The 23,643-nt window shown below is 47.6% G+C and overlaps 1 protein-coding gene and 1 long non-coding RNA gene across 5 annotated transcripts; one reads left to right on the top strand and one right to left on the bottom strand.

The window, feature by feature from the left end:
* Positions 1-14,648: 14,648 nt before the first annotated feature.
* Positions 14,649-18,165, bottom strand: LOC118508479. The gene is made up of 2 exons (XR_004905796.1): positions 17,325-18,165; positions 14,649-17,260 (listed from the first exon to the last, which is right to left on the bottom strand). It is a non-coding gene; the product is annotated as an uncharacterized LOC118508479 (long non-coding RNA).
* Positions 18,156-23,192, top strand: LOC118508477 (uncharacterized protein K02A2.6-like). 4 transcript variants are annotated; one of them, XM_036048291.1, is made up of 3 exons: positions 19,057-19,189; positions 21,225-21,635; positions 21,711-23,192. In XM_036048291.1, exons 1-3 carry the CDS (start codon positions 19,183-19,185, stop codon positions 22,199-22,201), a joined length of 909 nt encoding a protein of 302 aa, XP_035904184.1. In that variant the 5' UTR covers positions 19,057-19,182; the 3' UTR covers positions 22,202-23,192. The 4 variants fall into 4 exon arrangements, with proteins under 4 accessions (XP_035904183.1, XP_035904187.1, XP_035904185.1 ...); XM_036048290.1 differs by lacking the exon at positions 21,225-21,635 and having other exon boundaries at positions 18,156-19,189; positions 21,706-23,192; XM_036048294.1 differs by lacking the exon at positions 21,711-23,192 and having other exon boundaries at positions 18,156-19,189; positions 21,225-21,468.
* Positions 23,193-23,643: the final 451 nt, after the last annotated feature.

Genomic DNA, 23,643 nt, shown 5'->3' with positions numbered 1-23,643 from the left:
ATTGTAGCGGCTCCTCCATTGTCCTTCCACACATACGGGGCCAAAAATCTTTCTGAGCATTATCCTCTCGAACGCGGCTAAGAGGGCTTCGTCAGTTTTGGACAGAGTCCATGTCACAGAGGTGAGTACTGGGACTATAAATGTTCTGTAAAATCCCAGCTTCGTCCGTCGCGACAGGTATTTAGAGTGGAGAAGTTTCCTCAGTCTCAATTCAATCAATTAGTCTAGTATGCCAAAAATGGCAGACATACGGCGTTAAGAGGTTGTTAGGCCTAGAAAGAAGAAGACTAGTAGAAACTGATTGTCTGGTAGTTGATACTGCTTTTTTATTAATTGGGTTGCATCACGATATGTTGGTAAAAGTATGATGTGTTGTGCATGTGAAAAGATTTTTTATACAAGAGTTACTGACGCTCGACAATGTGCTTTTGTACCAGCTGCTCCACGTGATTACGCCAAAGTTTCTCCTTCTGCGCTTTGGTCATTCCTGGTGCATCATACCCATCAGGTTTCGTTCGTACTAGTGACTGTACGAGGTCCTGGTAGGGAACGGAGCTCGGCATGTCTCCTACCGTCGAGGTCTGTGTTCCCGGACCAATCTCAGGCGTGGTGTTGGTAGTCGTAGGCGGAAAGGTAGTTGCAGTTTCTTCATCGCTAGATTCCTCGCTAGTTTCCTCACTGGTTTCTTCGCTAGTTTCCTCGCTGGTTTCCTCGCTGGTTTCCTCACTAGACGACGACGAAGACGACGACGAGGAGCACACGTTCACGTTAACATCCTTCAGCTCCAGCAGCAGTTGCGCAATCACATTCACCAGCTCCACATTGATCTCACTCTTTATGTCAATCTCGGCGTCAACGTCAACCTTCACAATGTCTCCAATGTTGTTGTTGCTCATCGAGATTGGTCCTCCCGCGACCGCGCCAACGAACGCCGCAAAACAAACTATTGCTACGGAAAATTTCATTGTTTGTTGTGTTGGCAACTGTAACTGGCGCTAACGTGATCAACTAGTAACGGAAAGCGTAGACAAGAACAATCCTTTTTATACAGGTCTGTTCTAAGCTTATCGATCGGGCGGATAGCTTTAGCCTAGGGACGATAAGCGAATGAGGATTATTTTTTAAGCCACCCGGTTAGCATTACACGCGCTGTTTTGATAACATTTTATTGTACATACAAATATTGGGCAAACTCTTCAATAAAGTGTTCGCATTGATTGGAGCGTTTGGAGCCGATAAGAAGCTAGAAGTGCGGCTTTTAAAGATGAATACAAATTCTAACAAAAACTAACTTATTGTATTTGCTCAGTAAATATGTCCCCACATAGTTGCTCATTGATCGCATAATGTTTAGCTTCAGGTTTTGTTTTGGGAAGTCAAGAAAGTGTTTGGTGATCCACCACGCCAGCACCCTCATTACCATAGAAACACCATGATGTGTGCATGTCGCCGTGTGGCAAAATCATTTGCATTTCCCAGTGCCACGTACCCAACCACCGTTTCGATTACGGATCACCTTTCAGCTACATCAAGATTAAAGATGTTTGATGGAAACAAAATAGCCTTAGCATGAAAGCTTATGTTTTTGCGCTCCCGTGTACAAAATGATCGATCACAGCACCCACTGGGTGGTGTAGTAGCGGCGCTCTGCCTGCTGACCGCAAAGGTAGAGTGGCATAATTTATGAAACCCACTGCCCTTCTGATCGTCATTCTTCACCGGACGGGACGGGGTGCGCTTCGTGACCGTGTGACACAGTGGGAAAATAAATTAAATTTTAAGCAATATGAATGTGTGGCGTACGGGTGCGCCTTAATATCGTCCTAATATCTTACATCACGAACCGCAGGTACCGGGGCGCAGGGTCTTGAATAGATTTCCGTGTCTGATGTGTGCAGATGTGTGTGAGCTAGGAGAACGCGCAGTGTGGTTGCATGTATTTATGGCGCTCCAAGAATATTGTGACATGCCATAAAAAGGTGCCCGTACAGCTTGCAGGCACTTGCAGTGGATGTGTTTTTGTGCAGTAGGTATTTAAAAGCGGGGTTTTTTTTCTGTAGCAGCCCTCCCTGTGAAACTTCAGGTTTTGGGGAGTAAGTATCACACGCTTCTTGTTGTTTGCCTTAGCCATTTGCTGGCAGTGGATGACGGCTTTAGTTGAGATTAGGATGAAATGGCGGGGGAGGAGTGGAGGGGGAGGGTACATCAGGCAAACGCCACCGGTGGTGGCAGCATGTGTCACATCCAAACATACATCAACTCGCCAGAACTCAATTGAAAGCAACTGCCGTCAGCGTGCAAAAAGTGTGTGGCAGCGTGGTGCCGTGTAGGTAAGGATTTCGAAGGACCAGCAAAATCGGACTTGGGCTGCGCGATGTTGCGACTGCATGGGCAACAAAAAGCAGGCCGATGATAAACGAGCCCGAACGGGCACGGGCAGGACGAATGAATCACCCATAATGCCCTGCGGTGTGGAGAGTAATGGTAATCGTGAAAGCGTTGGACATTTATACAGTTTTTCCCCGGTGTGTGTGTTCTCTCGTACCCGCTACCGCTGGACGAAAGCATCGTCAGCACAGCTTTGCAACGATTACGGTACGGTTTACGGGCAGAATCACATCAACGTCAAATGCCAAGACTTTGAGACGAGCGAAACGGCGAACCAAAACCATGGGCATGGGTGATGGTTATGATTGGCAAGCAGAAAAATGAGGCGAAGAAAACCCGGCGGAGCGGCAAACGATTGAAACGGTCAGACTCATGATACATGGTCAGCTCCGTTACTGGTTTCGCTACTGGAAGTTGTGACATTCATACGCGCCCCACAGCGGAAGTGAGGGACTGAGCGCAGGAACAAAAATTAAATCAAAAGATATGAGCGGGAAAACAACAGGCAGTTAGTAGTTGAAGTGGAAGTAAAGTTACATTCAGCCACAGCAGCCAAATGATGTGTTAAAGCAAATCAAAAATGGCTGAGAAGTTTGTCCTACTATTTGAAGTGAGTAAACAGTTGATTAACTTACCACAAGTCCTGCTGAACTTTGGGATAAGCTAGTAGCACTTCAAGTCCAATGATTCTAGGAAGGCAGTGCATCATTCGGCGGGTGCTACCCAAGGCTCTTAAATATGCTGGCGGAGGATGTCTAGGTTCTCGCTTTGGCTGTGTCTGTTTGTTGGTGAAGAAAATTAACCACAAGCTAGCAAGGATGTTATTTGAGGTACGTGATGATTTTGAACCCATGTCTTGCCCATTTAGCAAGTGTTTGTCTTAGACACATTTGACACGAGCAAGCTAGATGGTGAAGGCAAGGCAGGATTCCTACTAGAGATCAAATGCAAAGGTAAGTGAGGGTTTGAAGATGCAAATCGATTCTGTGAAAACGATGCGCACCTGTAGGTCTTGGTAGTACGACCAGTTCAACTGTGAGCGGGTTGAAGCCAGTTTCTTCCCAGGGAATTTATAAAATAATATTGACAAGGTGAACTACGAGCAAGATAAGTTCTACGTTAATAATACATAGATATACAAAACCCCAACAGTAAGTGACCTCGAATCGGAGCTGCTTGATAAGCCATGCTAGATCACAATTTGTCTACAAATGAGTTTTTATTGTGGTGATATGATATGTCGTTTGTAGAGCACATTAGACTATGCACAACAGTTCAAGCACGTCCTTACCACCGTCTTACGGACCCACCCTGTGTGATTGGTTATCACGGCGAACGAAATGCTCCCCGGGCGATGTAGGGGCAACGCAATGTAAAAAGAAATCTTTAAACAGTTCGGAACCGGCCAGCCAGCATCGGAATCGCGTTCGGCAATGTTTTTTTTAACCCGTTTCCGGCGCCGGACACTGTACACGATCGTTCGTGCCATAAAGTATCGTGCGGCATAAGTAATGTAGTGCCAGAGTGCTGTCCTCCGGCACCAAGCAAAGGATAATGTATGCACTCGATGCTGGCCGGTTCCTTCCCGTGTACCTTTACAACGAGTTGGCTACAAAGTGTGTACGTAGCTAGTGGTGTATGGTCAGGGCCGGGCTGATTTGTTTGAGTGGCGCAAGGGTGGCGCAAGATATGGGCAGTGTTTCCTTTTCACGACCCGGTGAACATCTTGTGCCGTTTCCTTCGGGTTGTTTTCTTTCCAATCGGGGGGATCGAAAGTTTGCCGACCGACGAAACTTCAGCATGTTTTATTGTAATTGTGTTCCGGTTTCCACCTCGTTTTGTACGGCGGTCTCGTGCTGTGGTACGGCCGGGCTGGGGCATCGGCTGGTGGGAGGAAGCAAGTGGCCAGTTTTGTTGGCTAGCTGATTGTGCCGGGTTTGGCATGACAATTGTGTTTGCTTTTGGTTTAGCTCCAGAAGCCCGGCTACCGGATCCGGTGCCGATTTAAGCGGGCAGAGCTGTTCTGGGTGCGTGCACCAGTATGGCATCTATCTTTTTCGACTCTAACCCGCTGCCCCCGGAACCCACATTCGCTGCATGGCTGGAGGGAAACATTCCTTTTCCAACACCTCGACACTCATTCGGCCTCGTGGTCGAGAGAAACCGTATTTTGCAGTTCACAGAGTCGAAAGGGAGAGAGAGAGAGTGGCGTATGCAAATAACGTTGCACCACGTTCCATAAAATCCGTCCAATCGTTTTCGATTTGCCCGGACGGATCCGTAAAACAGGCAGCCGGGAAGATCCGGGAAATCCTGGGCAGAAGGGGTTCGCAAATGAGCCCATGTACGTCCGGCTTGCGGTGCGGACTCATGTTTGATACCCACCGTAACGTGCCGATCATGCCCGTGCTGCCGAACTTGTGATGCTTGTGCCTACCGGATGGGGTTCGTACTGTGCTACCCGTCCCCACCCGGCCAGCATTGCCGAGCGTACGAAACTGCAAAACCCGGAAGTCGGGAAAGCTTTCATCGGTTTTGCGAAGGTAAACAACTGAACCGAAACCGAAGGGTCGGTATGAAACGGTGCCTCCGGATTACCGATTGACCGATGGGATGCTGCACATGTTTACCGAACAAATTTGCAATTATCGCCATCTGGATCGTGATCGTGAGGTGCACCGGTTCACCGGACCTTTTGCGGCTCGGACAGGAGGCCAGACGTTTCGGCTTCCGGTCACGGGGGGTTTCGGTTGCATCGAACGTACCACCGGTAGCAGGTGTTTAGCTGACGTCGAAAATGTGGCATTGATGTGCTGACAAGTGATAAACAATGTGTTTCGTATTGTTGTTACCGATTGGCAATCATACGCACAGGTCGGAATGCATCCGTAACCTGTCGGCCACCATCCGGCTACCGATGGAACTTTGACTTTGATCGTTTGCTTCCGGAACGATGTTTTTCTTTTATGTTCTATTTCGGATTTCTTTTCACCCGGTAAAACATCGGGCACCTCGAACAGGTGCAAGCGTGGGGATAAAAACCGGGAGAAAATTCTAGGAACACTAGCGTCAACCCGTTCCGGTGGAAGGTGGACATCCTTTGGCCGTGCCGCCGTCCAGATGGTATGGCGAAGCATCCGGCAACCGGGTGTCCTGTTTCATTACAATTTCTGGTCAGTGAACATATTTTTAATTTTATGCCCGGATGGGGTTCTCCATTGTCGACAGCAACCAACCGACTATTGGCCATATTGCCGTCCCTTCGGGGTTGTAGTTGGAATGCAGTTACTTTGGGCGAGCGGCTAAGCCACTGCATCGTGTCACAATGAACCCTACGGCATTGTATAAAGCTGTAATACGGGTGCAAATCTGCCCAGTCTTGCCGGTTGCCAGTGGTGATGTACGGTCTGGTCTGGTAGCTGATGACAACTGGAATCGCAATGCAACTGCTTTGAAGTTTCATTACTGTCTAGCCTGGCCACTCTTACGCTGCGCCATACTTTTCTAATTTTTATATAGCCGCTCAACCGTTTGCACGATGATGATGAAGGTTTCACAAAGCAACCGTTCAAATGGTTCAAAAGAAATGCATTTTTTACAATAAAAAGACCTGCATGCGAGAGCCTGTAATTTACAGTGTCAAATGCTTTCCGTTCACACTTACCCGTGTGTGATGTACAGTTCTCATGGAAGGTCCCCTTTTTATAGCATCAATGTTATTACCAAACCAATCTAATTGATAAGTTGTGCGTAAACAGACTCTACTATCAGCCGGTTCGGTATTAAATGAATGTGCCGAAACTACCGAATCAAACACTATGACTTTATCAAAACAATTATGCTTCACACGCCTGGTCCAACATGCGTCACCGCTTGCAGTAATCCTTTAAGTAAGTGTTTTTGGCAAACGACGCACAACACAACATGATAGAGCACGGGATTAAGGATAACCACCGATGTTCTTATCGTGCAGTTATAAAAATAGGGCTATTCGGAAGGTTGTCTGCGTCCCTTCCCATTTGCAGTATGACTCAATGGTGATTCAGCGCTCTGTCGAATTGTTGCTCAACGCTTAAGATACCATAAACCGGCAGGAAACGAGCGTTTGTCTGACTGGCCCACGGTGGTGTTGCTCAGGTAATACCTATTGCAGTGATTAACTCCATCGGCACATGCCGCGCTTTAAACACTTTGATGGCCGATGTTTATGGTAGGCTAAACTTATCGTACTTGAAGCATGATTGATGTTCGATTCTTGCGGGGCATAAAATACGATACGGACAGCCGCGAAACAAAAAACGTTATAAGTGGTGGATTTAATGAACGAAAACGAGTAAAGCGAGAGGAAATGAGTTTGAGAAGGAGGGTGACTTATTTAAAAATTTAAAAATTAGTTCTTTTTTCTTCACACAATTTAAAATGAAGATTTTTTTCGAAATACAAGTAAACATTTTGATGAATTGCTAAAGATCAGTTTGACGAACAGCTTAGTAAAAATTAGTTCTTTTTTCTTCACACAATTTAAAATGAAGATTTTTTTCGAAATACAAGTAAACATTTTAATGAATTGCTAAATGATCAGTTTGACGAACAGCTAGAGGCTCCTCTAGCAGATGATATCATGCTACTGCCACCTAGCATTGACGAATCACGAATGGCCATCCGTCGGCTCAAGAACAACAAGGCTGATCAACTGATCAAAAACGGTGGTGCAGCACTCGAACAGGAAATTCATCAAATTATTACTGAGATATGGGATAGCGAATCGATGCCTTGTGCCTTGGAATCTTGGTAACATCTGTCCCATATACAAGAAGGGCGATAGGCTACAGTGCAGCAATTACAGGGGTATTACGGTGTTGAATGCCGCTTACAAGATCTGCTCCCTAATCTTACGAAGATCGATTTGTCCCATTCGTTGAAGAGATAGTCGGAAACTATCAGAGAGGGTTCCGAAACGGAAAAACAACCACAGACCAGATCTTCCCGATGCGGCAAATCTTGGAGAAGATGGTGGAGCAGCAGCTCCACTCCTACCATATCTTCATTGATTTTAAAGCCGCATATGTCAGCATAGCTAGGGTAAAGCTGTACGACATAATGAGTTTGTTTGGAATCCCGGCCAAGCTTACCAGGCTTTTAAGAATGGCAATGGCCAACATCACATGCCAGGTGAAGTTGGATGGACAACTCTCAGGGCGTCAGGGAGATGGGCTTGCCTGTCTTCTTTTCAATCTGGCGCTAGAGAGAGCCATCCGCAACTCGGAGGTGGAAACTTCGGCGACCGTCTTCTATAAGTCAATCCAGATCCTGATTAAAAAAAATACGCTGTATATATGTATACGCTGATGGCATATACATCATTGGTTTGAGGCTCTCCTATGTAGCAGAAGCTTATCAAAGGATCAAGCGTTCGGCACAGAACCTCGGGTTGGAGATTAACGAGGCGAAAACCAAAATGATGGTGGCATCACCAGCGGCAGGGGTGATGTACAAATAGGTGACCGCACCTTCGAAGTCGTTCAAAACTTCACCTATCTAGGGTCAAAAGTCAACACCGACAACAACATTGATGTTGAGTTACGTGCAAGGATGCCGGCTGCCAACCGGTCATATTGCAGCCTGAGGAAACTTCTCCACTCTGACTGAGTGGACTCCTAAACTGACTGAAGCCCTCTTAGCCGCGTTCGAGAGGAAGATGCTCAGAAGGATTTTTGGCCCCGTATGTGTGGAAGGACAATGGAGGAGCCGATACAATGACGAGCTGTACGAGCTGTACGATGATCTCACCATCGAATTAGACTCGCCAGGCTCCGGTGAGCTGGTCACGTCATGAGAATGACATCGCACGACCCAGCCCGTAAAGTCCGTTTAAGCCGTCGACACGGACAGAGGAGGCGTGCTAAGCCCAAATTGGAAGAAGTGATGGCGTTGATGCGTCCGCCAGAATGGCCGGGATAACGGATTGGCAGACGACGGTGCTAAACCGTGAGCGGTATCGAGGATTGGCGCAGCAGGCCAAGACCGCAAAGCGGTTGTAGCGCCTGATAAGTAAGTAAGTAAGTAAGTAACAAGTAAATAATTATAAATATTTAGATTTTATAAAAATTATGTGAAAATTTTCTATAGCCGCAATTTAAGGATTTTCCTGAATTAGATTGTATCAAATTTGAATTTTCCAAAATTTTCGATAAATTGTTGCTCTCATTACGATAGGACTTCAAAGAAAAATGGTTGGATCAGCTGAATTTATTCTACAGGAAATGTGGCTCATTTCAACGTAGGGTGGTCTTAAATGCTATTAGTCATTTGTTGGGCCTCGATGTGGTACATTTAAGTGTATAAGAAAACTACAGACCAAGTGCTTATTAGAAGTGTTATTACAAAACAATTCAATAGTGTGTTAATTTGACTTGCGGCTATAGGACCTAGCATCAGTTTAGTAGCCTCCAGCATCCAGCATCCTCTTCATCGTAGTGCTGTAGTTCATTAATCGCAATTGTGGGAAATCGTAAATGTTTCTCATATTGAAACAAAATTGCAACTCGCAATGTGCAACCATATGCAACGCCCGTGCACAGAATGCACTTCTTGGAATTCAACTTTAATGCGCCGTGTAGTCTATCTGGGAGCCCATTCGACCCTAGACAAAGTTCTCGCTAATCCGGATGCCGATGGTAGCGGGGCACGGGCGGGAACGTTTCCCCCCGGGGGAAATAAGGAGAATAGGGATGAAACTAATTAAGAATTTAATTAATTATTAATCGACCCGTGACGGAATCGATCGGCGGTGGGTGGGAACAGTGTGTCGGGAAGGCATCATCTCGCCATGAGTGAGTGAGCGAACGGCGTGCTTCGTACGCGAAAGGAAGCACCAGGATGGAGGCGCGTGGCTTTAAGGAATGTCGGAATTGAAATTCGATTCCAATGTGGCACTTAATTGAAGTGATTTGTGGAGATGGAAGGATGTGTTGTTCGCGTGGTTCGTCGGCTGTGTTTGTGCATCCCCGTTCGTCCGGTGCCGAGGGTCTCGGGAATGCCATCGGCCGTCGGGATGAATTAAATTGCAATCATTTCGCGGCCGCTGCTGGCAACCGGTATGCACGTTGCGATTCGTGGAAGGTGTATGTGTGTGTGTGCGCTTGAGTGTGCCCGATACCAACACCCGTTCTGTCAATCGATGGATGAATTAGCTGCTTTGAATACTTCAATAATTAAGACATTGCACAACTGGCTGACCGCGGGACGGCCCAACGATGCCAAGCATTGCCGGGAGCTTATGCATCGGAGCTGAGGAACCGGCTGCAAAATGCTAATTTCAATTTCGAGCAGCCATAAGCACCCACCGTAGGTTTAAAGATGCGGTCGCACTTAAAGAGTGAGCCAATTGGCCCAAGCTGATTTATCGTGCACGCTCTGGGTGTGTGTGTGAGTGTGTGTGAAGCTACTTAACAACGGATATGTTAATGGCGGAGCGTGCCAGAGTGGTTGCAAATCAATGTTTAATCTTTCACTTGAACCTGCCATCCCCCTTCACATACATAAGTGAGATCTTGGACGGAAGAACCCAGAAGGGCACAGCGCGAAGGGTGCTAAACGAACGTAAAGGAGCAATAGCGGGTGAAAGTGTGTAAAAAAGGAATTACATCCGCAGTATAATGGACAGTTTTCTTGGTATTGGTTAGACATATGCTTGCCACGTGTCAGGCTACTTCCGCCTTCGCTACGCTTACCAGCGAAGCATTAGCTTTCAATCATAGCGATTCGCCATGGGTGAAGTTTAAAATCGCTTCCTTGTTGCGTGGAAAACCCCTGATCGGGGCCATGAACCGTACGTCACTGTTTGTGAACACACTCGAGTTTGTTTTTCTGCCTCTTACTGGTCAGAATATGTGTGTGCGTGTGTGCATTTTACTTGCACAAGACTAATGCTAATTGAAATCGCATTTCCCGTGGGCCAACGTGGGGGCGTGCAGACGTCCTTCATCGCCTGTAATCCGGACCGGCCGGCCGACAGAAAACGTGTACGTCAGCTATTATCTACCAATAGGTGGAGAGAATCGGCAAAAAAAAACATCGAGTTTTTAAATCGCAGAAGGTTGTTAAGGCTTACCGTACCGAACTGGATGTAACTTGACCCCTGCTTGGGGGATTTGCTGGGCAGGATGTCAGGATAATTGTGACCGGGTGGGAAAAACAGCGTCTGTGTGGTCGCTACATTTTACTGAGCCCCGCGTGTAAGGATTTTGTAGTTTTTTATATAAGTACCTCGGTGAGCATGACTTCTAGCAGTGGGAAAACAACTGACAGGTGACGGATTTCGTAGCTGGTCCGACCATCAGCCGCCTGGCGGAAGGTCTGGTGTAAAATCAGTTCTTTCCGTTCTTTCGTGCTAATGACCCACCCAACCAACTGGAGGCGGTTAATTAATTATTTGCATGCAAATATCAATTTACGGTACCATTAAACTACCGTCGTAAGTACTTACCCGGCCCAAGGGGTGAAATCGTCATGACGCCACCGTGGAAGCCACAGCGCCAAAACATGAAAAGCATTCAAACTTTCAAAACACATTATTGTGAAGCATGGGAAGGATCGTTTTTTCAAATTTGCTTGATGGACCATGCCCAAACGGCATTCTAGGGGCTGGACAAGGCTGTTGGCTAGTGTGTGTGTTTACCAACTGATAAGAAAATATCACTAAATAGCACAGGAAAAAATGTTGTCTAACTTGTTTCCGTAACGGCAAAGGGGGGAAACATACTTTTCCCTCATTTTTAATGCAAAGGGAATTGGTTAGGCCAAAGGGGTGCATTTGAAACAAATGCTCCGCAATCCATCGCTCAGCCTGCGTGTGAGTGTGCGCGCGCGCGCGCCAGAAACGGAAGCAAACTGTTGATTGTTCCCGCTAAAAGGAGGTGGTTTAAGAAATGGCAAGCGGAACTACACTTTCGGAACTTGTTAGTTGTCGCTGCATGTTGCATGAGCACTAATTACTCCGTGGTTCATTGGCTCCGGTGGAATGTGTGATTCCTTTCCATTCGCCGAACCCGGGGCGGGTGAGTTCTGTTTACTGATGGGTTGGTAGGTTTGGAAATATTTTTCAATTTCTCAAATTGTAACTAATTCGTCTAAATTAGAGTGCTCATTAGTGATGGCGAGCAGTTTGCGTGGTTAGCTGCCGGTACCGTTTGGGAAATGTAGTGGAGGACGCTGGAAAATGGTGGTTTATTTTTCTTACAACTCATTAACATCAAACCGTTGACATGTTGACTGGTGTGCGAGAACGATCGCATCGACGGGCACACGCAAAAATGCATTTTGCGCACTCGGATTCAAGTGTTGCAGGTGGTGTGTGTTGGCGTGTGATTTTCCTAGGAAAAGCTTTTTTTTCTAACGTATGATTTCACCGTCAATTATCATAATTGAATAGTGCTTCATTTATAATAATGAGCTTAAGTTTATGTTCTACCAAGTGTTGGTCTTTAATGGGCGTTCCTTGGATAAGTTTTTCTTCAATCGATCTAGATGCTTATGTATAAAAAGATTAGGCGTGTTCATGCTACCTGGATTAACATGGTGAGAGCTCTGCTATCAATAAACTTTGATAAAGCTTCAGCATGAACATTCTTTGGGTAACAAAAATAAAAAATCCTCTCAGGACACAAGGACAAGGTCTTATGGTTTAATACGTTTTGGATCATAACGATGCAGAAGATCAGACGACCTAACCTTTGCTTGCCGTAATATCGTACCGAGAGTATGTTTGAACAAAACGTTAAACGCACATGCAAAAGTACGGTAACCAAGATCGAATGTAAGGATAAGCTTGTAGCGCTTGTTCCGGCAGGCCAGTGTACGGCCCCCTCGTTCGATGTAGGGCGCGTTGCTGTAAGGATTTTACCCCACAGTGGCAGCGGGTAAGGATGGATCGACATTTTCAAATGACTGTCGATTGTGTGTCATTTGCGATAGCAATCTCATCGTCAACAGTAGCACAGTGTAAAGAACAAATACGCTTCGAACCCGGTACGCTTCGAGAGTCGAGTCCGAGAGGTTGGAAGGGCGGAGTGCAAAGCTTATCCAACGTAATGTGGGCGAGAAAAGGCCGTAATTGATTTTGTGCATTAAAATGCATGCGATGTCATTAGAAAGTGATTTGGGGGTGCGGAGCCAAGCGTTTTTGATGGGTGTACGTGGCGTCCACCACGTAACGGACGTTGGAGGGACCTATAAACACGGGCTATGTGTGGCTATTTTTTCTTCTTCCTACAGCCATTTCGCTTCATCGATCTCGCCCCGGGGGAGGCGACCATTTACGACCATTTCTTTCGGGACGCGTTTGTTGTCGCTCTACAGTCGGTTGCAATCATATCGATCCAATGCTTCCGTTCGTCTGCCAATCGTGACCAAAACAATTGCCCAGCTGCAGATGGTGATGGGGTGAGAGGGAGAGCGTTTCGCTACTTAAAATAAAAAACGCGCGGCACAAGTACAAATTTAGAGGAAATAAACAAATGGAATTAAATTTGTATGCAAATTCGGCAAACAAACGTCACCCGGCCGTCTGGTCGCCTACCCTCACCCGCCCGGGGACGGGCCCGAACAGCCGAACAGGGACAAAGGACAAATGCCCATTTCGCACCGTTTTATCGCACTGTTGGGGGTTCTGGCTTCCGGACCCAGAGGGTGTGTGTGTGACGCTGAGTAATTCCAACGATAAGACCACCCGCGCAGTTCCGTCGACAGCTTTGCTTGTTTTGCGATGGGGGGGAAATCACACCCTTACTGCTCTTCCCAGGTCGGGCCAGTCTAATTGCTGTGCAAATTATATCTCTAACGAGATAGATAATGACACTTTTGCTTGCAGGAGGGGACCTTCTTTACTTTGAGCCGTGGCAGAGCGAGAGAGAGAGAGAGAGTGAGTGATTCGATTCTGTTGACGAGTTACAGGAGCTCGGTGGAAGGAATGTGTAATGTTAAGCCAGAAAAGGAAGCTATTGTGTAAGCAACAGAGTAAAGCAATCAAATCGGTCAAGTTCCTTTAGCGATACGCGAAAGTAAGTGTGTTGAGCAGGCAGTAAAACGTGTTTCAATAGTATTCGAGCTCGTTAAACAGAGGATGGAATTTTATCTATTACAGAGTATCCCGAAGATTGTTCTTCCCGAATGATCTTATACCGCAAACAAATGATTCCTATGGCTCTTTTCTATTGCTTTATATCGAACGATCGAATCCGTTTTCCAATATCAATCCAATAACGTCTCGACTGAGGCCCACCTTCAACGAAATCATATCCTGCACCTGGCCGAAAGTTTGTACCTCTTCTGGCAGCCTGGGTACGGTGCCGTTGCCGCACGGGCAGCGTTAATATTGGCCACCAACGGAAGACACGGAAGAGATAATTTATAAATTTCCCTCATCCACGCTTCAAAAGATCATCAGACTGAACCTGATTCGTCGGAGGCTTAATTTTGTTGTTATGCTATTCTAGAGTTTCTTTTTGTAGGCTTAATCAATTTTTCCTTTCCCGCCACGTTTGTTTTCGTTGATTGAACGATCCATCGAGCTAATAGGTTATAAATATTTATCCTCCCGCCGGGTGTTCCGCTGACAAAGTTTTTGTCGTCTCGAGGGTTTCTTTCCCCTTTGCGCGGGTTCGTCCTTAAGAGTGGAATATGGCAAAAAGATCACACTAACACTCTCAACGAGGAAAGAAAGAAAGAAAAAAAACATGGTGAAAAATTTGTCACTAATGAGATATTTCGCTACGGTTGCCGTGCCGCCCAACCGGCATTGTTGTCGGTTTCGTAATGGAGTTTCTTGCCAGTGGCCACACATCTGTCATCCTTCCGGTAGACCGGCACGGGCGGCTCAACTGTCGCGGTTAGTTCGGAGTGCACTTTCCTTTTCCGTGCGGTGTATATAATGGTATTTTTGATTAAAAATGTAACACCCGTGTCCCGTGTTTGCCATCCGTGTGGCCGGCCCGGCGCTGACGGTTGATTGAAGTCAAGCTGTGCGTTGATGGTTCGAAGAACTGTTCATGCACTCGAAGGCGCAATGAAGTGAATGATTTGATCGATCGTGCCGAGAGCGTACCGGTGGGGGGAAGACGCACCAAGAAGGGTGGAGGGTTCTCGATTCATTAGCGAGAGTGCTCATAATTTAGACAGGTAGAGGGTGACCCGGTTGTTGGCAGTAGGAGGTATTAGGAGTGTAGTTGCAGTTTGTGGATAGTTTAAGAAGCTTGGGTGTATTTTAGATATTCAGTTTGTTGATGAATTTACACTTATTTATTTCGTTCTATTGGAATTATTAAGTTGTCCTGTAACTTCAAATCTTATGTAGATTCATTTATACAAAGTGAAGATCTCAGTAAAGTTGTTGAATGTGTTAAAGTTCAAACGGGGTCCCTTTTAAAGCTCTTACTTGCCTTTCGCTACGTTTATCTGTTTATTTCTCAGGGATGTCAACGTAAAGGGATGTCTTGTTGCCTTGAATATCCACGCAATAGTTTGATCACATTTTATACGTCAATAGCAATTTCTTTACATATCTCTCAATGCATACCCTGAAGGGCTTATGGAAAATTCTCGAAACATTAAACAACTTTCAAAATAATTCTCGTTTCTGTTGCATACGCCATGTTATCTGGAGCTCCTGCTTACGTCCGTACCTTTCCTTACACGTGCTGTATTCCCCGAGGCGTATGCATCCCTCGCCCGAGTATCAATCTGATGAGTTTATGTGTAATACCTCAACCCTCAAGCTGTAATAAACTGTAAACCTAGCTTCACATCCTTCACTCACCTCCAGAAATCTGCAGGGGAGGGGGCGAAAAAAAAAAACAATAAAAAAACATGAAGCAAAAAAAAAATGGAAAAATTGTGATGATATAACACCCATGTACTTAACCCCTCACTTTAACTTCTACGAATATGGCCTCCACAAAGTGTCTAGCAATCATCGACGAAGACATCATTTTGATTTGGTGCCTTTTGTGCCGCCCTCTCGCCCGTCTCCCTGCCCGCCCGTATCTCGTTCGCGCTCGACAATACGTAGGATAATTTGAAAAGGATTATCAGATTTCGGTTGTTTTCTATTGGGTTTTTCCGGCTTGACACGTTGTTTTCCTTTTCGGATTCTGTCTGCTTTCCGTTCACCTCACTCCGAATTGGCATCTCGCAGGGGATATCGGCGCTATCGTGTCAAATCGAACAGGGTCTCCCATTCGGCTTAAAGGGTTTACATTGGCCGTCATAACATATCGCCTATTGACGGTGAACGGTTTTCGGTCCACCAGATATTCTGGGGGGAGGGGGGGGGGGGCGAGGTGGAGGGAATTCAATTTTGCTCTTTCCTCCGTTGTTTGATTGCACCGGTATGGGAAACAGCCGTAGCCGACCGAGAACGACACGGCAAATCAAAAGGATATCAATTCTTCCCGTACCGGGCAACTCTGAGTGAGAATTGGCAGAACAGCAGCGATCGAATACTCGGAACAGGTTGGATTTGCTGCTCAGCATAGTGAGCCATTTGACCGTGTGTGAGTGTGTGTGTGTTGCTATATTTTCTTCAGCTCAGCTGCGATAAATTCTATCGCCATCATGGCGTCCAACGGCATCGTCATCATCATCCCGAACGAAGGTATCGTCTGGTCAGTGACCGTGTGGAACAACAAAGAAAAACGGCTATCCTTAGCTATGCCGGTCCTTTCGATTTTGCGGCCTTGAAGAAAAGATGAAGAATCGCCCTCTTCGGACGGGGCAGGGACGGGGAGGAAAATCACTGAACTAAAACAATTCCACCATAGCCCCGAAGCGGTAAGCATCCTTCTTCACCGTCTAACCCGAACACCAGAAATGAAGCCACCGTGTCGAGTGTGTGTGTGTGTGTGTGTGCGCGCCATCGGATATGGAACGGAATTGTAAAATTTATTTGCTTTCTGACAGCGCGAAGGGATCCGAAATGGAGTTATGGCAGGATCTTTGGCGCTAGGCTGGGCAGGAGGATAGTGGCGTGGCCGATGTTTTTCGGCTGAAGATGAAAAATCGTCTGTCCCGTAACGGAAGGAATCCGGAATACACGGGAATTTACACATCACCGGCAATGGCACGTGATAAATATCCGGAATCGGACATTATTATTTTTCTATTTGTATTGTGCCTTCGTCCGCAGTACCTGCTTCCCGCACTACTGCACCATTTTTGCTGCTTATTTCGCTTCTCCACAGTTCGGGCGTGCCTGACCGGGCGCGCACCCATCGGTTGACGAAGGAAAAAGGAAATTCCGGACCATTTGCAGCGAAGCGTCGTAGCGGATCTTATTGCCGGTAAAAAAGGGGGAAGCTGTGTTGGGATTGTTGTGTATGTGATTTCTTCGCATGTCATTGCCCGGCAGGCAGCGAGGAGCACTCACATGGAGGAGCAAAAGTGCAGTGGCGACCGGCGGGACCAACGCCGGTAGCGGATCGAATAGCCTATCGGGAAGGAATAACACAACCGTCGGCTGCACGTGCCCACACGTCCAGCCGGCCCTGTCGACGGTGAGCCGAGCTGATCGAGGGGGGGCAAATCTAATTAAGGCTACGGATTAAATACAAATCAGTTCCCGGTAGCGATTCCCGGTGTTGGTGGAAAAACTGACGAAGGAAGCTTTAACCTGCCAAAACCAATAAGATTACGGAGCGTATTAACTATTATTGTGTAACTAAATAGTTACAAACCACCAGCTGGCTGTGCAGGAAATCGGTGGAGGGTTCCGTCTGATTTGGTCAACGTACGGTTCCGTGTGCGGCGGTGAGGTGACAGGCCAGCACCCGGGCATTGCGGTGGGATATTGCGGTTGTTTCCAAGTAACACCAAGATGCTATAAGTTTGAATAGAGTGGATGATCATCATTTCAATTAGCTTTGGATGGATTCAAACCGTACCTCCTCGCTTTCAGTGCTTCTCTCGATGGGCGAATTCCGTATGCTCTGATGCTTTCCCGGATAATGTGAGTCGTTGGTATTTTATTGCAAATAAGTTTTCCGATGCTCTCCCATGAAAGCAACACGATACAGTGTTGCTGAAACACGATGTGATGCGTGCTTGCCAGCCGTCGCTACTGGGCACGCAATGTTGCTGCTGCTCTTTAGTACACTGTCGCACGGAGAATGTTCCGCGACACTAGGCCGTACGGTAAGCCTTTAAGCGTTCGAGTACAGCTCAGTATGCAGACGGGCGCGTGTTTACGGAGGAGATTTGTACGTAAACAGAAGTAACGTTTGAAGTGATATTGGCTGGGCCATTAGTTCCAAATCTTGGCCGAGTGTGGCACTGTTGAGTGATGATTTTGTTCCCGCGAACCACACGCACAGTTTCGTCTCAGTAGTAGACAGGTTCTTCAAAAATCTTTCGACACCGGTCGGTATGATCCTTTCGGTAGCCTTCCTTGCACGGGACGGAGACGATTACTTTGAGCGTGTTTAACCTTCCCGGATCTCGGTCTTTTGTTTCTTCCGTCGGACAAACGATGGAAGGCTTAGGGCAGGGCGTTCTACATGATCCGTCCCGGTCGTCTAGTACGCAGCACGTGTACCTCCACTCACACTTCTCGTCCGGTTCAGCAACGAGCGGTACGCATGCGATACATCCACATGCAGTCAGTACAATGACCGAGAAAAACAACACTTTCATTTTATGGCACCAACTTAGTGTTAGGTCACTGGTAACGGCGACGTGAAGGGAAAATCTAATGGAGGTAGTTCGGTAGTGTTGAGTGTATACTCGACCAAGCAGCGGAGGCCCGGACCGTAACGCCGTTACTCGGTCCTGTCAACGGATGACAGCGATCGACGTGCCATGCGGTTCATCCTTCGTGTTCGGGCTTCGGGACCGATCGGCCTCTTTCTTGATCCAGCCGCTGCCGAGACAGGACGCGTTAGACGAGCGAAGTTTTAGCGTGTGTGTGTGTGTGCGTGTGTAATAAGTGTAATAAGTGTAATGTAATAAATAAGTTTTAATTTGTTGTAAACCGCAATCGTCCGCGTACCGGCATCATTGTCTCCCCCGATATCACCAACATAAAAGTGGCGACGAGGAAATTTGGTAAAAAAAAGTGATACACACGCAGAGCAACAATTCCTTCCTCACGCAAACGCCGTCGTACGGACTCATCGATGGAGGAAGAGCAGCGCCGTCTCTCGCAGCAGTTCGAAACCCCGGGTACTGCGTTACTACAACCCGGATACGGCCAACCGCTCCCGTCAAACGCTCCAGCGGTCGAGCAGCAGGGATCTCAAGCGTCCTCGGTACATTTTTCGCCATCGCTATCATCAGCGCCCACAAGCCTTCATCCGCCATCGCTCGCTCCAGCCGCTTCGATGCAGCACCCGCCATCGCTACCAGGCGTGTCACAAAACGGTGAGCCAACAATGTATCAAATAATGCAGCTTCTACGCCAATTAATGACAAAAATTGAGCAACAGCCACCAGCATCACTGCCCACAAACGCATCGCAGCAGCAGCTACCAGTAGTGCATCCGCCAAGTGCATCACAGCAGCAACCACTAGTATCGGAAATCGCGTCGCAACCGCAGCAGCAGCATCGGTCAGCTCCAGCCAATCCGGAGCAAATCCTGGACTCGCTGGCGAGAAACATCACCGAATTCCGCTTCGAGGCTGAAGCCGGTCTAACGTTCGAGGCGTGGTACTCGCGCTACGAGGATCTGTTCGTCAGTGATGCAGCCAGGATTGACGATGCGGCCAAGGTACGAATGCTTATGCGGAAGCTAGGATCAATGGAGCATGAGAGGTACGTGAATTACATTTTACCCCGTAATCCCCGCGATTTAACATTTGAGGCTACCGTGGAAAAATTGAAGGCCATTTTCGGCAAGGCAGAATCCCTTTTAACTAAACGCTACAAATGCATGCAAATCGTCAAAACGAAAGCTGAGGATTTTTTGGCCTACGCATGTCGAGTCAATCGGGCATGTGTTGATTTTGAGCTGAACCGCATGGGTGAAGAACAGCTCAAGTGTCTGATTTTTGTATGTGGGCTGAAAGAAGACACGGATAGAGATTTTCGGGTAAAGCTGCTCTCGCGTATCGAGGAACATGCTGAAATCACCCTCGAGCAATTATCGGCGGAGTGTAGTCGTCTGGTGGCATTAAAGAAGCAAAATGCGATGATCATTGGAGAAAAAGAGGAGCGAGTGTTGGCAATTCAAAATGGCGCGCGCCGTAGCCATCATGGGTTTCGCGGCAAAGGATTGCGCTCGCGTCCCATACATCGTGATGACCGGTCGGGAAAACCAAGTAACCCTTGTTGGTTCTGTGGAGCTTTGCATTGGGTGAAGGATTGTCCGCATACTAACCATAAGTGTCGTGAATGCGGTGAAGTTGGTCATCTGGAGGAACGCTGCCGCAAGCAGAAGCATCGGGCTGGCCGAAAGTTTTATCGCCCAACGCGATTTGCTAAAACCGTCACGGTGTGCAGCGTACGGGCTAGTCGCAAGTTTGTGGAAGTTTCCATCAATGGAGTTGGCATCCGGTTGCAGCTAGATACGGGTTCAGATATATCGGTCATAGGTCGTTCAGCGTGGGAGAAAGTAGGGAAGCCGTCATTGGTGCAGCCTACCGTTTGCGCAAAGACTGCCTCTAATGAGAGGCTGGAGCTACTTGGCGAGTTTAGAGCAGAGGTTGCCATTTGTAATGCTACCAAGCCGGCGATCATCCGTGTGGCTCAAGTCGATTTATTGTTACTGGGAGCAGACTTGATTGACCTTTTTGCTCTTAGCTCCGTTCCAATGGATGTGTTTTGCGCCAAAGTTTCGACGACCGCACAGATTCCCAAGGAATTGCAGAGCCGTTTTCCGGAAGTTTTTCGTGGCACAGGGCTTTGCACGAAAGCGCAGATCAAGCTGCAGCTTAAGGATAATTGCCGTCCGGTGTTCCGCCCGAAGCGACCGGTTGCATACGCAATGCAGGCTACAGTAGAGGAAGAGCTTGATCGCCTGGTCCAGATGAATGTGATCACACCTGTTGATTACTCGGAATGGGCGACACCAATAGTCGTCGTACGCAAAAGCAGTGGAGCTATTCGAATCTGCGGCGATTATTCGACGGGGTTGAACGATGCGTTGCGTCCGCATGAATATCCGTTACCGCTCCCCGATGATATTTTTGCAAGATTGGCCCATTGCAAATTTTTTTTAGCAAAGTGGATTTGTCAGACGCATTTTTGCAAGTTGAGATTGAAGAGCGTTACAGGCCCCTTTTAACGATCAACACGCATCGAGGTCTTTACCTTTACAATCGTCTGCCTCCTGGATTAAAGGTTGCGTCAGCCGCGTTCCAGCAGATAATGGATGCGATGCTCGCCGGATTGTGTTACACTTCTGGCTATCTGGACGACGTTGTTGTCGGGGGAAGAACTGAAGAAGAGCACGATGAAAATCTCAACAAGGTGCTTCAGCGTATTAAAGAATTTGGGTTTACTATCAAAGCTGAGAAGTGTGCTTTTAAGACGCATCAGATAGAGTACCTCGGGCACATAATTGATCGTACTGGCCTTAGACCGAATCCAAAGAAAATTTATGCTATTGTAAACCTACCAGCTCCATCAAATGTGAATGAAGTCCGCTCGTTTTTGGGTGCCATTAATTACTACGGAAAATTTGTGCCTAACATGCGGAATTTGAGATACCCCCTGGATAACTTGTTGAAAGATGGCAATCAGTTTGTATGGACGAAGCAGTGCGGAGAGGCCTTCAGAAAGTTCAAGGAAATATTAAAGTCTGATCTGCTTCTGACACATTATGACCCTACGGCTGAAATTATAGTAGCCGCAGACGCCTCATCGGTTGGGCTCGGAGCCACCATTAGCCACAAGTTTCCGGATGGATCAATAAAGGTGGTGCAGCACGCGTCACGGGCTCTAACGAAAGCAGAAGAGGGGTACAGCCAGATTGACCGCGAAGGACTGGCTATCATCTTTGCAGTAACCCGATTCCACAAGATGCTTTATGGCAGGCATTTCCGCCTCCAAACCGACCACAAGCCATTGCTGCGCATCTTTGGATCAAAAAAGGGAATTCCTGTGTATACTGCCAACCGGCTGCAGCGGTTCGCTCTAGCGCTGCAGCTATACGACTTCGAAATCGAGTACATACCCACGGATAAATTCGGCAATGCAGACCTGCTGTCGCGGCTCATCAGCAAGCACGCGAAACCGGAGCAGGAGTACATGATCGCGAGTATTGAGCTTGAGGAGGCTGTAAATCACGTAGCCATACATTCGCTAAAAGTCTTTCCGATTCATTTTAGAGAAGTTGCAGCAGCTACGAAAAAGGACCCTCTACTGCGCGAAGTGTACCGCTACGTCCAATCGGGTTGGCCAGGCAAGGTCAGTTATGGTGCGGAATTGGCCCAATTCCACAATAGAAGGGAAGCACTGACGACCGTTGGCGACTGTATCCTCTTCGGAGAGAGGATTGTGATTCCCGCAGCTTTGCAGCAGAGATGCCTTAGACAGCTTCATCAAGGGCATCCGGGCATCCAGCGAATGAAGGCGATTGCACGCAGTTTCGTGTATTGGCCATCATTGGACAGCGACATCGCCGATCGAGTTGCTTCATGCGAAGCATGCCAGGCTGCGGCGAAATCACCACCATCCCAGATACCATCATGTTGGCCGAAGCCACCTGGGCCTTGGCACCGCGTACACATCGATTACGCTGGACCTGTGGAGGGAGCCTATTTCCTGATTGCGGTAGATGCCTACTCCAAGTGGCCGGAAATCATTAAAACTTCCAACGGCTAGGCAGAGCGATTTGTGGATACCTTCAAGCGATCACTGAAGAAAATACGGGCGAGGAACGTGTCCCTTGAAGAGGCCCTGGACTTGTTTCTTCTCACGTATCGCTCAACACCAAATCCTGCTTTGGACCAGCGCACACCAGCCGAAGTGATGTTTGGAAGAACGACCAGGACAATTCATCATCTATTGCGCCCTCCTGCAGCATCGGAGTCTACAGCGAAGGATGACTTTCGTGAATACCAGCCTGGTGATTTAGTGTATGCCAAGGTGTATCGGGCAAACTCTTGGAATTGGATAGCAGGGAGGATTGCTCGCAGAATTGGCAACGTCATGTACGAGGTTGTGTCGCACGACCAGAGAAGACTTCGGCGTCATGTGAATCAGCTCCGCCGCCGTGTCGCTAGCTCATCAGAACGGAACGAGATGGATCAGCACCAATTTCCCCTTAGTTTACTTTTAGATGAGATGAGTTTGACGTCTCGTCAGCAGTCGCCGTCCGCTTCGCTGCCAACGGAGCCAGCCTCATCTTCAGCAGCACCGGCGCTGACAGGGGTTCAGCGAGCACCGGCATCATCGCCAGCATCATCCGTGCAACCGGAGGTACAACGAGCGGCTTCGTCTAGTGGCAGCAGCAACACCCAGCAGACGCAGCTACCACGACGATCTTCTAGGACTAGAAGACTGCCTCGTAGGTTCAGCGCGTATCGGCTGAATTAAAAGGGGGAGGTGTTGAGTGTATACTCGACCAAGCAGCGGAGGCCCGGACCGTAACGCCGTTACTCGGTCCTGTCAACGGATGACAGCGATCGACGTGCCATGCGGTTCATCCTTCGTGTTCGGGCTTCGGGACCGATCGGCCTCTTTCTTGATCCAGCCGCTGCCGAGACAGGACGCGTTAGACGAGCGAAGTTTTAGCGTGTGTGTGTGTGTGCGTGTGTAATAAGTGTAATAAGTGTAATGTAATAAATAAGTTTTAATTTGTTGTAAACCGCAATCGTCCGCGTACCGGCATCATTGTCTCCCCCGATATCACCAACATAAAAGGTAGTATTGATACGATTGATTTAAAAGTAGGATCACCGCTAGCTAGAGCACCACATCGTACGCTTCAAACGCGAGAGTACGGCTACAGACATCACGGAAGTCTAATCTTGTACTGAACTTGTGATGCAAAAACGAATGCTGATGGATGCGCTGCAATCAGTAAGAAAAATCCCCTGTAGCAGCTGATAAGCGGATTCGCTAATGGTTTGATGTTTGGAGTGTTTAAATGACCGCTTACCTTTAGAGCGGGTCAAGATTGCGTGACAGTCTGATCTGGCAAAAAGTTGTTTGACTTTTTATTTGTTTTTGAACATTTTTGTTTTCTATATTTAGAATGTATAACAGGTTTAAGCATATCAACACAGGTTTATTTGCTGGATGAATAGCAGAGTCGGTAACGC

Source organism: Anopheles stephensi, chromosome 2 (assembly GCF_013141755.1).
Source record: "Anopheles stephensi strain Indian chromosome 2, UCI_ANSTEP_V1.0, whole genome shotgun sequence".
NCBI lineage: Eukaryota > Metazoa > Arthropoda > Insecta > Diptera > Culicidae > Anopheles > Anopheles stephensi.
This window is presented reverse-complemented; position numbering and strand designations above follow the sequence as displayed.